Genomic DNA, 18,169 nt, shown 5'->3' on the forward strand with positions numbered 1-18,169 from the left:
ATGTGGCACATATACACCATGGAATACTATGCAGCCATAAAAAAGGATGAGTTCATGTCCTTTGTAGGGACATGGATACAGCTGGAAACCATCATTCTCAGCAAACTATCACGAGAACAGAAAACCAAACACTGCATGTTCTCACTCATATGTGGGAATTGAACAACCATCATTCTCAGCAAACGATCGCAAGGACAAAAAACCAAACGGCATGTTCTCAGTCACAGGTGGGAATTGAACAATGAGAACACTTGGACACAGGAAAGGGAACATCACACACTGGGACGTGTCGTGGCGAGGGGGTAGGGGAGAGGGGTAGCATTAGGAGAGATACCTAAAGTAAATGACGAGTTAATAGGTGCAGCACACCAACATGGCACATGTATACATATGTAACAAACCTGCATGTTGTGCACATGTACCCTAGAACTTAAAGTATAATTAAAAATAAAAAGAATACAATATAATCTATTTTTTAAATATATATATATAATTATAGGATTGAACAATTATTGGTCTCATTATAAAATCTAGGCAGAAACTATTTAGGTATATTTAGGTCTGTTTAGAAACTCTTTAAATAATATTTAGATATGCTAACAAAGCTTTGAGCCTACATAACTGGTATTTTTCTAACAACTATTTGATTGAAATATGGGCTGTCCTAGCAGTTTAGAAGAAGTCTTCAATGCTTCCCAACATTATTGAATTATTGTGAAAAAAAAATCAATGCTAAAAATCACTGGGTAAACAAAAAAATACAACCATCATTGTTGTTACTATAAAAGGAAAACTTGCTTGTAATCCCAGTTCTACCATTCGTGAGCTGTGTTCAAGATCATATAACTTGAACAAGGCTTATTTTTCCTCATCTAAAAAAATTGAAGTGATTACAACAGTCTTTGTAAATCTTTTACAACATAATAGTTGTGTGATTTAAATTAAACAACTATGCGTGAGAGAAAATTATGAAAAACTATGCCAAAACAAGGTCTTATAAATCTTTGACCCTGGATTCCTCACCACTCCTGAGCCAAACCATCTACTTAGTTAGGGTTCCTGAAGGCCTTTCAGATCTGCATTTGTTCTTTGTCAAAGCTTGCTAACCACTGAGTCCCTTTCATCCCAATAAAACTGCTTCAGGGTGTAGCCTTTCCCACACGTATCAAACTAAAACTCAATCTTAATTCCTTCTCTTCCTTGCAAATTGATCTAAATTTGTGTTATCTTAAAATCAAGGTAAATTAGTGAAGGGGCTTTTCCTGTGGCTCAGGATTTTCCAGTGTCTCATTTTAACTATTTTGGATTTTACGCCAACCGAGGTTCATGACACTGCCTCTCTTCTCTCTAATTTATTACTATTATTATTTAACTTCAAATAAAATATCCAAGTTGCTCTGTCAGTTTTGTCATGACTTCAGTCTGGGTTCCTTTGCTGTTTAAATATGCTTTTGAAAATACAGACTCATTGTCCTGAAATGTGTTTATTTTGCCTGAAATCTTGGATTCCATTGCCTGAGAATATATGTGAGATGATAACTCAGTTGTCAGAACTGCCATAATAGCCTAATATTAGCATGTGTATTAAATATATAATTAAGACCTCTGAGTTGGAAACTTGCTGAGATACACTGTACGTATTTCCTTGATCAAATAATAATTTATCATCCTCATTGTCATGATGTATTATACAATTACTTGGATGCTGACATTTCACATACACTGTCATTATTAAAACCACCTGTTTGCTAAATTTTGTGTTCTTCATTTTAGAGATAAAACTACTAGATGTGTAAGAGTGAACCCTAATGTAAACATTGGACTTTGGTGTCATAATGGTGAGTCAGTGTAGGTACATTGATTATAACAAATGTAAAATTTTGGTATGGAATGTCAATACTGAGGAAGGCTGTGCGTGGGTGAGGGCAAGGGGTATAGGAGAAATCTCTGTACTTTCCACTCAATTTTGCTGTGAACCTAAAATTGCTCTAAAAATAAAGTTCATCAATTTAAACAAAGGAAGAAAATAAAATACTTGGTGTGGTTAAGTGATTTGTTCAGGACTACTCAGGCCATGGATATCCAAAGATTTATAATTTAAACCCAGGTCCTCATTCTCTTTCTACAATACCCCAAAACATTCTGTGCCTCAAAGCATGACAGCTTAGGCATCCTATTTGAAAATAACATACAGGTCTCAATGATTAATTAGAGATTTTCTATATAGCAGGAGAGAGGTAAATATTCTGTAATAACAACTACTATATATTAGGTCAAATAATGTAAAATTGCTATTATAGTTTAATACTATTTTAAAATACATATTTCATCTTATTTTGGTAAACAACATTTCACTCCTGATGATAACTTGCTTTCTTTAATTCCTGGTTTATTTTGTCATTTCGTCTGATGGTAATTGGCCTGTATAATGATTAACAAATAACCTGTGACTTGTAAAAAGGTACATCTTAGGCTAAGAAAATTGACTTTGTATAAAACTGTTCTGCTTTAATTTGTTGTCTTTTTTTTTTTTGGATGGAGTTTTGCTCTTGTTGGCCAGTCTGGAGTGCAATGGCGTGATCTCGGCTCACTGCAACCTCCACCTCCTAGGTTAGAGAGATTCTCCTTGCTCAGCCTCCCCAGTAGCTGGGATTACAGGCACCGACCACCCACGCCCAGCTTTTTGTGTGTGTGTGTGTGTGTGTGTGTGTATTTTTAGTAGAGACGGGGTTTCACCATATTGCCCAGGCTGGTCTTGAACTCTTGACCTCAGAGGATTCTCCTGCCTTGACCTCCCAAAGTGCTGGGATTACAAATGTGAGCACCCAGCCTTTTGTCTATTTTTTGTTTGTTTGTTTACAATTCTCTATTATGCTAATAGAAAAATACGTTAATATATACATATCAGAGTTCTTCAATTCTTGATCATTTCAAAAATAGATGTGTAATTATTTCTCTAAAATACCTCACTAGTTGCTATATAGTATGTGATCTCTCTTTCTAAGGATTAAATTCTTTCTTCTTTTATAGAATTGGAATGTTACGTGCTGTGCAATTATGCATACTAGATTTATGGCAAAAACAAAAGAAAAATTGTGGTTACCCGAAAGTAAAATAGTAAGTACAACATAAAACATTGTGCTGGATATATAGAAAAATTTATCAATACCATAATTATTTTCTTTTACAGAATGGATGCCAAATATATATTTATCTCACTGAAAATGTCACATTGCTTTTTTGGAGGTGAATTTAAAAAGCATCGCACATTTGATTAAAATGAATGATGACTCATTAGTTACAGCATGTTGGGGGCAACCTCATACCATTTAAGGTCATGACTTGAATGTAATATAAAGGTTTCATGGTGTGTGTGTGTGTGTGTGTGTGTGTTTTCCTTTACTTTTGTAAATGGATAATGCTACTGCCTGAAAGCTGTCTGGGAATTCAGCCAACGAAAGAAGAGGGTTGCAATAACTCTGGGGACTTGAAAGAAAAGTGGCTGGCATTAGCTTGGTCCGCACTTTAAACTAAAATTAAAACAATGGACAGACATGTACAGTAATCTCTCTTTTAAGGAAAGAATAGAAAGCTTCTATAGTAGTGTCAAGTGGAACAATTTGGTCCTGGCCCAAGTTATGCAGCTGTTTCACAGGAAAATGGCAAAAGGCTTCAGTCCAAAGCAGGCAAATAAGGCATGATTGTTCATAAACAGTCACTGGGGCCCTCACATTTAGAACAAGGAAAACAACATTAGCATAAAGAAGGGCAGGTTCCGAACACCAGCCTCAGTGCAACTTGAGCCATGCCATGATGTTGTGATTTACACAAAAGATAGTGGTGTGATTTTGCCTACTACTAATAAACCTAATTATTGTGAATAACTTATTCTTCAAAACATATTAGTCAAATACGTTTTAAGAAACAATGAAGTTTTGACCACAAATTAAATGCATTATTGAAGACAGCTACAAGATATAAAGAGATCATATAGCCACTATTCATTCCTGATTTTCACATGCTAACGGGAGGTGGGTCAGGTAAATGATAAAGATGATACATATTAAGTGCTTGGGGCCTCACTCAAAGGCTAAGCTACAGTGTTGCTTCTCAGTGGTTCTTAAATAACAAAATGAAGATACAGGTACAATAGTTGCAAAGTAATGGAGTAGAACTTTGACAGTGATTACCTGAGTGAAACAGGTCATTCTAACGTGCTGATTGAGTATATCACACATTTCATTTCAACTCCCACTCTTTTGTTGCTATTTTAAAATATGCAATACTCTCCATTATATGTGTTATTATTGCTATGTTTTATTTTAAAATGTGTTTGACAAAATTTTTTCTTATCCCTCTTCCACTTTTTGATTCATTTTTTCAAGTTGATAGTCTTTCCTTTAGTGACTATCTTCACTTCCCTACAACCTACTAACTCCCTGATTAAACCATTTCAATTTGCATCCTGTTCTTTTTGCTCTAGTAAGACTTTTCTTTATGATCAGTAAGATTTCCTTCTGGGAAAATCCAATTATTTCACACTTCTCTTGTTTTTTGTCCTCTCTGCCTCATCTGGCACTGTTGGAAATAGTATACAAACTACAGAAAGGCTAAAAATGAGACTGTTTTTAAAGGATCAATGCCTTCCTCTAATGGAGAAGATAGTTACTGTAACAATATAGAGAAGTTTATTTAAGATGATTATGAAGAATGAAGAAAAAGCAATAGTCCAAATGAAAAAAGGCATCAAAGAAGTTGATTCTAACTTTAATGCTAATGTCCTGACAGTCTGCAAGGAAATGTGATAAAGGAAAAGTTGTGAATGAGAATATAATACAAGAAATCAGTTAATACATATTTACTTGTGGACCATAGCATACAGAATATAACATCGGGATCTACGAAGATGAAGGCAACATACCATGACTACTTTACTTTGAAGATGTTGTAGAGCTTATGAGTTATTTGCCAAAAGCTACTATATTAAATTACAGATTTTTATGTGGTTATGAACCCATGCCAGAAACGATTAGTTTGGTAGAAATTTGACAAGTTTCCAGAAATAATATAAATACAGAAGAAAGCCTAATAAAGGAGGATGGCAACAGTGAAATATATCATGAAACTAGCCGGTTCACCGCCCTAAAGCATCTACGGGCTCAACTTCAGTGGGGAAAATCATTGTCAGTCCCATTCTAGTTTTTCAAAAGTAACTTTAGCTAGAATAAATGGAAATTTACATTTAGCAATTGAAGTAGCAGCACATAATTGAAAGAGCTAAGGCTTTGGGCAGGACTGAACTGAATTCAAATTCTCACTCACTCATTTTAAATCTGGATAAATAGGAAAATTTCGTTAAAACTTTAGTTGAGCCTTAGTTTTCTCTTCTGTAAAATAGGAAGCCTTTCTTATTTCCTTTCTCTGTTGCAAAATGATAGTAATCAGGAAACTTCTGAGAAAAGGTAATATTTTCCATTTTATAAGTCTCTTGAAATTTGTATTCTTAAATAAAATAAATGAGAAATGTTGTTGCTTTTCATTCATCTGCAGTGCAGAGGATTATTACACATCCAAGATTATTTCTAAGTAACTGAAAAGAGATTAAAAGAAGACACATTCATTCAACCATATCTTAGATGAGTGATATAAACTCTTAAATATTTAATTATATAAAACATAAAGTCTAATGATTTCCATAAGTAAAATAATGTTTCTACAGTTGGAAGTAGATATGGAATCAAAGAATCATTGTAAGACAATTGGATGCTACTAGAGCAGGCATTCATTTATTTTCAAGCATTCTATAAAGCATGTTCCCTAACTTCACCTCATTTAATTGCATAAATCGTGCACATAATCCAAATGTATACAAATGTACTTTTGGATAAATCTGAAGGAAAGAAGAGCAAAAACAATGTCTGCAAAATAATTACTAGAAGAGAGAACAGTTTAAAAATATCAAAACTGTGGTAAAGAGGGTATGGTTTAATTAATATGGTAAAAAAATATAATACACACACTTGATGAAGTTAAAATGTCAGGCATCTATCATACAATTCTTTTAGAAAAATTCCTGATGGGACAATATGAAACTTATACTTAAATAATATAAATGTTATTGGAGGCAAATTTTTAGTAATTTGACCTGATTCGCCAGAAGCAATCTCATACAGTTATATACAAAGAACAATTTAATTCCTTCTATTAAAATTTAAACAGAACTCAAATAAATTGGAATCTTTTAAAAAATCAAGTAAATTCCATAAAGCTAGGCCTAGAGTGTTCCTATATTAGAATGATCATATTGCTTTCAAATAGAATTTAAATAATCCATATTTAAATATCCATATGTAAGTTCTGCTTAATAATTGGTATTCTTTGACTAGCTATTTATAAACACAAATTTCAAAAAGTGAAGTTTTAGAGTTGAAGTGACATTATCACATTGACGTGCCTATTTTTAATAATGAAATTACTTTACAATTAAGCACACTGAGTTTGTGACCCGTTACTTGATTCATTAGGTGTTTCATAAGAAATATAGATTTGATTTGCCTTTTATGAAAATAATTCTCCATGTAACTTTAAAACCTGGACATATTTTGGGGATGCTTCGGTATTTTCTAAGTTTTTCATGGGAGAACTAAGTTCAACAATGGGCAGCTTTTAGAGTCTGACGATATAAACAGTGACTGATACACTCCATTCAGGTTTAAATATCTTACTGGAAAAAATAAAAAAGAAATACCATCTGGATATCTTCCCAGAAACTTCACTAGATGACAAAGTAAAAACCAAACTTCCATAGACATTAATGAAGACATGGTTCATGGGGTTTTCTGTTCTAGAGATCACTTTGCCCACCAAGAAACGACAAAAACTGTGGATTTCTGCCGTTAAAGCCTGTAATCAAAGCAAGATAAAAGAAAAAAGTAAAAAGCTTTATTGCTCATTAACTCACTTACAGTGGTTTTCCTTTGGATTCACAAGTCAAAATTAAAGGCTGTCCTTCTTGTGGAAAAGGAGTCGATGGTATAATCTTAACTGATGGTGTATCTAGAAACAAGAATATTAAGAAGGGTGATTAAACAGATACAAAACTAGATATTTAATAACTGTGCATCATGCTGTGTGTTCAGCATTTCTTATATATTATTTATAATTGCGTATATTTATAAAGGATTTCTTAGAATTGGTAAAATAGGGTGTGTGATTTAAAAAGCTAACAACCTGTCTATGCAAAGCCAACAAAAATATCTCAATATCTCCTGAGTACCACTGTTGTATTTTTTCTGAAATCTGAATTTAAAAGTGAAATTGCAAAAAGTGGTTCAGATGAATATCAAGCATTTCATACAATTGTTTCTTAAACTATTTATAGATGGCTTTGAATACTATTATTATGGGCTGAATGCATTCATGTGCATCTGAATAACAACACTTTCATTGTTACGGGAATACCAGGGACTCACAATAAGGAACCCACAATGAACTCAAGATCAATTACTGTCGCACAAGTGTTATGCAGAATCTTTTCAAAATGCAATGATACGGCACTGGGTACATGCGGCTGGCTCTGAAGTACAGCTAGTGAGTCACTTCCAACAGCATTTATGATTTTATTAAAAGTTAACATTTGTTATATATGCTACTGCATGTTTGTTAGAAAATTATTTGTTCCCATTTAACAATAAATCATCCCTAATGAGAATTAAAGAATATTTTCAGACATTTATATGTATAACTTGTATGACATGCAATATTCCTTAATCAACACAAAGATAACATATTTCATAGAAGAAATGGAAAATAAGCTCGAAAAAGGGGCAATATTAACATATTCTTTCTTTATGAGACTTTGCTAATCCTGGCATTGTCTGGTCCACAGTCAATGTGGAATCATCTTCTCCTCTTATCTTCACATTCTCTACAATAAACGAAACAGGTTCTGAACTCTCCAGAAGATCACAATTATTCTTATTCTTCCCTTCTTAGCTGTAACAGAAGAACTGATCTGCACTGTTATTAGACACAGTCTTTGATTTCGGAGCCAGTTAAATGAGTTACTATCAATTGTGTAATTTTTAAGTGGGTTACCTTATCTAAGGAAAATATTATTTAGATGTTTCATATCTACAATAATAAAGTATAATATAAAATGTAATAGTTTATATCATACTTTAAAATTATGTATGCTTTTCAAATGCATTCTCTGTCAATTCTTTAAACAAGAGGTTGCATTTAAGATAATAAAAAATAATATTCTGGTTGCAAATAAGCATTTCAAATACATCACAGTAAATATTTGTGGTGTAAAATGACTTAGGAAGAAAAATTAATCTGAAGAAATACGATACATATTCATCAAAGTTTTTTAACTGTTAGAAGAAAAAAATTGAATATCAGATTTAAACATTCTTTATTAATTTTTTCCATTATCAGCACATCTATGGAATCAGTTATTGACTAGGATAATCATAGAATTTCATCTCTGAAGCAAGACATTTTTAAAAGAAAAAGAGAAAATATTAATGTGTGAACCGCACTGTTCTGGTCAAACTGAGGTCTATGGTCTTTTGGCCTCTAACTAAACATACATATAGCAAAATTTATTTTCCCCATGACATATTATAAAGGAAAGTTTAATTTTCATGGAAAAAGTTTGAGGTGAAAGATCAGAAATGTATAATTTTGGGAAACAGAATTATGTTAACATGGCTGTCTGTGATGTTTAATTTTGTGTGTCAATTTGACTGTGCCTTGGGGTACCCAGCTATTCGACCAAACATTATTCTGAGTGTGAATGCGAGGCTGTTTTCTGGATGAGATTAACATTAAAGTTGGTAGACTGAGTAGAGCAGATGGCACGCCATGATATGAAAGGGCCTCATCCAATTTCTTGGAGGACTAAATAAAATAAAAAGGCGGCTCCTCCTCCAAGTAGAAAAGAAATCTTCCTGCCCGATGTCGTTTGAACTGCAACACTTACTTTTTTCTTGCCTTTAGAATAGAATGGAAATTTTGGGTCTTTCTGGGTCTTGATCCTGAGACCTTTGGACTGGAACCATGTCATCAATTCTCTTCGTTCTCAGGCTGTTAGACTCAGAGTGGAACTAAGCCATTGGCACTCTTGGTCTTCCAGCTTTGCCGACTCACTTTGCAAATCTTGGGATTTCACCTCCATAATCGTATGGACAATTCCTTACAATAAATCTCCTTTTATGTGTATGTACAGCCTATTGGCTCCACGTCTCTGGAGAACCCTAACACGGTGTCCAGTGTCCTCAACAAAGAGACCCTGAGGCCTGTCTTTCACTGAGCGGGGAATGTGCCAGGTGGTCATCTCAGAAAGCTCTGAGAAGTGAGACAGGAAGGGAAGGAAGTAAATGAAGCCTGTGTTATTGACCAGACTACCCTGTGAGCAAAGCAAATTGAGTTCAGTTCCACGGTGGAACTGAGAGTGAGCGGAAGACATGACTCTGAGTTACCTTACTTGATGGGCAAGAGACGGGACTGTTTATGGAATATTTGTCGTCTCTGGTTGAGGACTGCTCGCGGGGATGGGGGTGGGGGAGGTTGGTGAGGAGGAGGTGTTGTTTCCCAGGCACTTTTGCCCTTCTCAGTACACAAAAATAGTACGTGCCAAAGGGAAATGAAGGCCGCCATCCGGATCTGCTTCAGTAAGGTAAATCACACGGTGGCAGGCAGCTGTGAGGAAAGAGGAAGGCAAAATGTGGCTTTGCTCTGCCTGTTTAGTTCCAGCAGTACAGGAGAGGCTAGAATATGTGTGGCAAATGTTCCCTTGAAGCATGATCCAGCATTCCCTTTAGATCTGGCACACAGAATTTCCGTCACAAGCAAACGCCAAAGCAGGTAATATCAAACTTAGCACACATTTCCGTAAAACTCTCAGGAATAACCTAAATAGACTCTAAGTTACTAACCATCGAGAGATGTAAGACAGTATTCATTTATTTGACTTCAAAATTATTCCAAGTGTTTGATTAGTTCCTGTTTCTAAGACTTACCTTTCCAAATAAATAAGGAAACCAAAAAAGGAATTTATGTAAAGATAATTTTAAAAAGGAGATTTGAAAAATTGTCTTCCCTAGATTTCCTTGACGAATACCTATGCCTCATCTGCTCCTCAACCCCCTCCCTGCCACATGCCTACTCCTGGTTCAACTCTCAGGTCCCTGGCTACACTGTCTCAGATTCTGTTGGGTGGTATTTTTCTATGTAGCCTTTAAATGTTTAAGATCAGGGTGAATGGGATTCAAATTCTGTTCTCTCATGATTTTCTCTAGGCCTTTTAAGCCTCACTCGTATCTTTAGTTTCCATGTACTTACCAGTCACTCATGGATTTGTGTCCTAGTTCTGTTCTGCTTCGTAAGCTTATTTACGTGCAATGCCTATGTGGCATGTTCACTTGGATATCTAAAAGGCCTGGCACATTTGATGTATTCAAAATGAACTCCGTCTCCAATCTTTCCCCCACATGTTTCTCCTTCATAGATCTCTAACTCTATAGATAAGACTAGCATCCATGCAGTGACATATACCAAATACCTACTGTTTCCTTGTTTTCTCTATAATCAATTACCCCTGAACTCTTGTTAATCTATCTTCTAAATAATTTTCAAATGAATTCACTATTTTTTCATAGTTCCATAGCCACTATTTTAATCTAGTTTGCCAAAATAGTAAATGATCTCCTTTGTGTCAAAATTTTCACCCTTTAAATCTTACTCTTACAACTAAACAAAACTGTCTTCTCAAAACATAAATCTGGTCACATCAACTTACTAATTAAAACCTTTCATAATCGTTTTTCTTAAAAATTATTAAACTATTTAAGTCCTGCATAACTTCTATCCTTTATGTTCTTGTCTTCTAATATTCTGTTTTGTTATTTGAATTCCAGATAATTTTATTTTTATCAAGGTCCTTAATAAATGTGTTTCATTTTGCCTTCATACAAATTATCAGAAATGCTCCATTTTGGAGGGATTCCTTGCTTATTTAATTCTTACATGTTTTAAAAATCTTAATTCAAATGCCATTTGCTAAGCGCATTCATTACCTTCAAATCTGATCAGATACCACTGCTGCATGTTCCTTTTTTCACCCTTGTGTAATGTTCCTTCTAAAAGTCATTGATATATCCTCCATGTCTTGCATAGTGTTTTAAAAAAGTGTGTGCTTAATAAATAATTATTAAATGAGTGGAAGTAATATTCTTTTTATTTTCTTTTTTTTAGACAAAGTCTCACTCTGTCCCCTAGCCTGGAGTGCAGTGGTGTGATCACAGCTCACCGCAGCCTCGGCCTCCTGGGCTCACATGAGCAATCCTCCAGCCTCAGCCTAGTAAGTAGCTGGGACCACAGGTGTGCTCCACCATACCTGGCTAATTTTCTTTCTTTCTCTTTCTCTTTTTTTCTCTTTCTTTCTTTCTCTCGCTCACTCTCTTTCTTTCTTTCTCCCATTTTTGAAGAGATGGAGTCTCACTGTGTTGCCCAGGCTGGTCTCAAACTCCTGGCCTCACATGATCCTCCCACCTTGGCCTTGAAAAGTGCTGGGATTACAGGTGTGAGCTACCATTCATGGCCAGCAATAAAATTTCTGATATATCTTCTCATCATCATATTATACTATTCTAAAATATTTTTAAATGCTTAATTGAAATTTATTGGTGCCTGATGTTTAGAATGTAGATTAACAAGATTAACATTATAATTAATATTAAATATTAATTAATATGTAATTATTAAGTAATAGTTATTAATTAATATATCAATTAATTAACATAATTAATCTAAAATATTTAAGTTGCAAACCTTAGATTAACTTTTAATCTTAGTTCATAGTTAATGTGGAATACTATTCAACCATAAAAAGAATGAGATCCAGTCATTTTTAACAAAATAGATGCAACTGGAGATCATTTTGTTTTGTGAAATAAGCGATGCACAGAAACACAAACATCACATGTTCTCATTTATTTCTGGGATAAAAAAATCAAATCAATTCAACTCATAATCATAGAGAGTAGAAGGATGGTTACCAAAGGCTCAGAAAGATACTGGGGGTTTGAGAGGGAGGTAGGAATGGTTAATGAGTACAAGAAGAAAATTAGAAAGAATGCACTAGACCTACTATTTGATAGCACAATGAAGTGTCTATAGTCAATAATAATTGAATTACACATTTAAAAATAAGTTACAGAAGGTAATTGGACTGTTTGTAACTCAAAGAATAAATGCTTGAGGGGATAGATAACCCATTCTCCATGGTGTGCTTATTTCACATTGCATACCTGTATCAAAACATCTCATGGACCCCATAAATATATACACCAATTATGTACCCACAGAAAGTTTCTAAAAAAGAAAAATTTTCTTAAATGGATATTGCACACTCTCTGTTACAAATAATCTGCATTGGATATCATTAGGTAACAATTTTCTATGTTGATAAAAATGCCAATTTCTTTTTAATGCAAATACCACATGTGTAAACTATTTTTTATTCACCTGATTTTGGCAGAGGTAGTTCTCAATTGTGAAGACATTTAATTATTCAGCCAAAGCTAGCTCATATTTCTATGATACAAATTATTCCTCTTTAAACATGCCATTTTAGAATAGTCACCAAATACCTTTTTATTAACCACAAGTACTACAGTAATGGTGTTATTATCTTAAACTTGACTCTCGAATAATTGTTTTTAATAGCAGGAAGTAATTTTGGCTTTGATAAAGATCTCTGTCATTATTTCTATTTATTTTCATCAGACAGTTTATTGTACATGAGAGAGTTGATTAAGCAATGTTATTCTAAAAACATTTTAGTAAGATATCAATGATATTCTAGAAATAATACTTGTAAATGAGTTTAGAACTACCATACTTTGTTAGCTAACCAAAGAACAGAAAAGTAGTCGTCTCAAAAACTGAGTTAATTTTGACAGTCTTCACTTTCCAGGATGTCGGCAAACTATTTATTTTAATGTGTGAGACTCCCATGTAAACATATTTCTCTCTATTATTTACTTTGTTACATATCAAAATGAATGGATTCTTTGTCAGGAATGGCACAATGCACAACAGATTACATGTAAATGGTTTTTTATGCACTTACTGTGTTACTCTGCTTTTTACTGACCCAGATATGAATAGTAATGTAGTCACTACTGCATCATCCAAACTTTTCCTTGCATGCCTTTGCCAAGTTATCTACTAAGATTTAGGAAAAAAGTTTGTATTATTTTGTTTTTGTTTTTTTTCTGTGAATATGTTTCATAATTATAGATTTTCTTCTGGTTCATAGTTTTTCATTTTAAACATATTTCAAAGGATTGAAATTGGGAATATTTTCTAAGCCAAATTTTACTTAAATAGTAATTCCAGCCTTACTGTGAAAATAATTCCTCTGTTTTCCTCTGTAGGAGCAATGTGGGTTACATTTAACCCTGCTCTGCGATTTCACAAAACAGAATGACTCTTCTGGTTCAGTACATTGGAGATGTGTATGATGTTCTGTTTTTAATTTACTGATATAATGTATTATGTTGTACCAATTAGTAATAGTTTAAAAGGGGGTTAGAAAAAATGCATTAATATGACTGTTATTTATTTATTCTAGTTTTGTCCTACATATTAAACTCGGATATTTTTTGCAAACTAGCAATTTTCATGCTGTTTTAAAATGCCTTTCAAAAAAAGTCAGGTCTTTCAACATTGTATTTATTAAATATCCATGAATGTATACAATGTACATTTATAATATATTCACATTTTGAGCACTCAAAATCTGATATATTAACTTACTCAATTGTGTGTCTTTATATCTTATGCTTAGTAAATTGTAAGAGTTCTTTGAGTGTTGTGTAAATAAATACAGGTTTTGTTCAAAATGCAAAAAACTGTGGAATTTTTGCACAAGTGTATAAAGACAGGCATATATTGAATCATTCACAAATAATTTTTCAGTACTTGAAAGTATCCAACTAAAATACACAGATATTTTAAAAGCAAAATGCTCTAAGACTTTTGGAGAAACAAAAAATATTCTTTAGAACATCTATACAATGTTTAAACGTGGAAAACCCCACAGTTTTCCTTTTTTTTTTTTTACTTTTGTCTGACATATTCTGGGGCTCATTTAGGAAGAAACACAATGACTTTCAAGAGCTAGATTTATGGACAAACGGTTTTTCTTCTTTTGCCCGGGGCGGTGGCTCACCCCTGTAATCAACCCGAGCACTTTCAGAGGCCGAGGTGGACGGATCATGAGGTCAGGAGATCAAGACTATCCTGGCCAACACAGTGAAACCCTGTCTCTACTGAAAATACAAAAACTAGCTGGGCATGATGGCATGAGCCTGTAGTTCCAGCTACTCAAGAGACTGAGGCAGGAGAATCACTTGAACCCGGGAGGCAGAGGTTGCAGTGAGCTGAGATCATGCCATTGCACTCCAGCCTGGCGACATAGCGATACTTTATCTCAAAAAAAAAAAAATACTTTAAACAAATATTTAAAGGTTTTATGAACTTGGGAAGTAAGGATGCCTCATGTTCCATTTGAATGACTGAGGATTTGAATCAAAGTAAAGATATTGATCCAGCAGAATGGATTTTCTATATCCTTAGCAAGGATTTTAAAAGAGAAAAGACCTGTGATGAAGCATCTATTAAACCACCTAATGGACAATCTTAAAAGCACAAGCTTTTAAAGTCTTTTGTGTCATTGGTTTAACAACATTTATCCATCACTAGATTTTGTAGATGAATAAAAAGAAGGTTTTAATCAAATGTTTTATCAGGAAAAAAAAAAGCACCTTATTTCTTTTGTAACTGAATAAGTATAATAGGAATTTAAGGTCATATAAAAGTAACATTTAACCTGTTACGGATAATGACTAAAGTGCTAAAAGAAACAACCAAAGACCACTGCCCCATCCTATATTGCATAGTGTAGTGAGTGAAGAAATATGGTGGGTTATAACACAAAGTAGCAGTCATCTGCATTGCTCATATTACAGTCTTTGATTGAAAGAAAATTATAATATTGATAATTTTACTTGTTCACAAAATTAGTTCCTGTGAGTACTCTCATTCATTCAGTTGACAAGCACTTACATAGTTTCTAAGAAAGAGTGCTAGTACACATTTCTATCCATTGTTTCACTAGAATCATAACATTGTAACCTTATAATATTTTACATTGTGACATTCACATTGCAATACCTCAAGATTAGGTATTAGTCTCAAACAGTGTTACTGAGTATTTGGCATATTCTTAGGAATGCATGCTTATCAAAGCAGAGATCATCTTTATCTTGTACACTGACTTATCCTCATGACCTAGAATAACTACTGGACCTCAATTAAGTAATTGTTGAATAAATAAATAAATGAATAATGGTCTTTTGAAATATATTTTCCAACTGGTGGTTAAATTTGTTAGAAAATCAAATTTACTTGTCACAACTATCTTCTAAGAATAGCAAACAATAATCAAATACTTGGTAAATAATATGCATTGATGTAATTGCTCTGTATGCATTGGCTCATCAAACTCTTACACAGCACACGGAAAATTCTGTTGCTGTCATTGTACAGTATACGAAACATGCTCTGAGGAGTGAAGTTAACACTGATACATTTGTTTGACCCTTTTTCTCCAATGTTAACCACATTTCAGTGAGTTTGTGTTTTCTAGTCTCTCTTAGACTATACTAGCAATTGATGTTTTTCATACTATGTTCTGTTAAAGTCATCAAAATTTACTCTTTCTCTATCTGGTTAAATTAGCACCCAGTCCAAGACTTTGGCTCTATATGATCTGCATATTGTGTACACTCTTATATCTCTCTCACACGTCGTTTTCCTCATTGACAGATAGATATATTCTTTTAAAATATACCCACTGTCTCATTTATAAAAACAGGTTCTTCTTATTCACAAACTCTTCTCATCCATACATAATATAAAAAAAACTCATGATAGCAAATTTGTACTAAGGGAAATTTAGAAATTTTAAAGTGTCTTGCAGATGAAAGATTTGTGAATCTTTGCCTTACTGCAATATTATTACATAAGGGTTTCCAAACTAAATTTATGTAACACTCATCTAAAGATCTCTTGTTACTTAACATTAATCCTAAAGAAAACTATGCACTAACTCACTATTGTGAAGTCACTTTTATTTTACTTCAAAATAGTGGTTCTCATGTGAGGACAATTTCATCCCCTAAGTATATTTGAAAATGTCTGAAGACATTTTTGCTTGTTAGAGGAACAGAGAATAGCAATGAGCATCTAATGAGCAGAGGCCAGGAGTGCTGCTAACCATCCCACAGTGCACAGCACAGCCCCACACCAGCCCCCCAAAAACCAAACAGAATTCTCCTGTCCAAAATGTCAATCATACTTTTCTTTAAAATATTTACATTTACTTTATTCATTATCTATTTTCTTTCTATTTATTTATTTATTTATTTTTGAGAAAGAGTCTCACTGTGTGGCCCAGGCTGGAGTGAGTGGCGCGATCTGGGCTCACTGCAAGCTCTGCCTCCCAGGTTCACACCATTCTCCTGCCTCAGCCTCCCAAGTAGCTGGGACTACAGACACCGCCACCACGCCCGGCTAATTTTTTGCATTTTTAATAGAGACAGGGTTTCACCGTCTTGGCCAGGATGGTCTCCATCTCTTGACCTCGTGATCCGCCCACCTTGGCCTCCCAAAGTGCTGGGATTACAGGCGTGAGCCACCGCGCCCAGCCTATTTTCTTTATATTTGTCTGTCTATTTATCTATCTATCTCTATCTTCTTTGTTACAACAGATTGGGAGCTACTAGAGAACTGTGGCGCTGTGTGCACTGATATAGATGGCTTATGTTCTCTCACATCATTGCTTACTCCTGAAAGGAAGTAAATGCTTAATACTCTGAATTAGGCCATTGTGATACTCTCCTGAAATGAAAAGCTGTAAATCAAACTCAGTCCACACCTCAAATTCTACCACTTAATAGGAGCAGCGGGGTTAACATACCAAATGTTAACAGGACTCTTTCCGTTCCAGCACTATCTCATACTCATTTTTTCTGGGTACAATTGTGTTTTTTCTAAGATGTTTAGTTCATTTTTCCCATTTGTAATTCTGTAGTAAAATTCTCACTTTCCATTTAACTTACATTTCTTAATGCTGAAAATTATCAGGTACTTTTTCTTCAATGGTGTGTTAAATTTCTTTTGATGTTAGTGAATGCTTTTGTGGCAATCATTCATTTATTTGAAAAATATTTCTAAATCACCGTGCATACAAGACACAGTACCACTATTATACAAGGGTTACACATCTGCAAAGACAGCAACCTCTAGGAATACAGTCCTAATAAATTAGATAAATCCTATAAAGTACAAAATAATGCAAACTCAAAATTGGAGGCACGATAGTACCTGGATGATGTATTATGGGAGTTGCCAGAGATGGATAGATTATATATATTTGTCAGAATCAAAGAAGATTACTTAGAAAAGTGGCATTTAAAATAATCCAGAGAAAACACAGTATTTGATCTGGTAGAGATTTTCTAGAGGGAAAGAAAAGAAGGGATTTAAGGCAAAGGAGAAATGAACAAAGTGTTGTATTAAAAAATGTTGGCTGGTGGGAATTGAACAATGAGATCACTTGGACACAGGAAGGGGAGCATCACACACTGGGTCCTATTGTGGGGAGGGGGTAGTGGGGAGGGATAGCATTAGGAGATATACCTAATGTAAATGATGAGTTAATGGGTGCAGCACACCAACATGGCACATGTATATATATGTAACAAACCTGCACGTTGTGCACATGTACCCTAGAACTTAAAGTATAATAATAAAAAAAAAGTTGGCTATATATGAGGCATCTAGAAATAATGTAAAGCATAGAATTCATTATTTGAAAAAACATACTTGAGACCAGCACTATAGGGGGTTGGTTGTATTTTAAAAGCCTTGAATGTCAAGATGTAGAGTTTGGACATTATGTTAGAAGCAATAAGAAATCATCTCGGGTTTGTAAGTATCAGGTTAAGAACCAATATTTAAGAAGACATGTTTGGCAGTGTGTAAAACTGAATGTATCTGGGAGAGGAACAGAAGCAAAGTGTCTGTATCA

General features: G+C 34.2%; 1 protein-coding gene across 4 annotated transcripts in view; it reads right to left on the reverse strand.

The window, feature by feature from the left end:
• The window catches only part of CADM2 (cell adhesion molecule 2), a 1,080,890-nt gene that overhangs the window by 109,738 nt on the left and 952,983 nt on the right, over positions 1–18,169 (reverse strand). For all 4 annotated transcript variants that reach the window (XM_077994318.1, XM_028844723.2, XM_077994317.1 and 1 more), the window contains one exon: positions 6,966–7,056. In XM_077994318.1, coding sequence (XP_077850444.1) covers positions 6,966–7,056 — 91 coding nt within the window. The remainder of the gene's footprint in view (positions 1–6,965; positions 7,057–18,169) is intronic.

Source organism: Macaca mulatta, chromosome 2 (genome assembly GCF_049350105.2).
Source record: "Macaca mulatta isolate MMU2019108-1 chromosome 2, T2T-MMU8v2.0, whole genome shotgun sequence".
In the NCBI taxonomy this organism is placed as follows: domain Eukaryota; kingdom Metazoa; phylum Chordata; class Mammalia; order Primates; family Cercopithecidae; genus Macaca; species Macaca mulatta.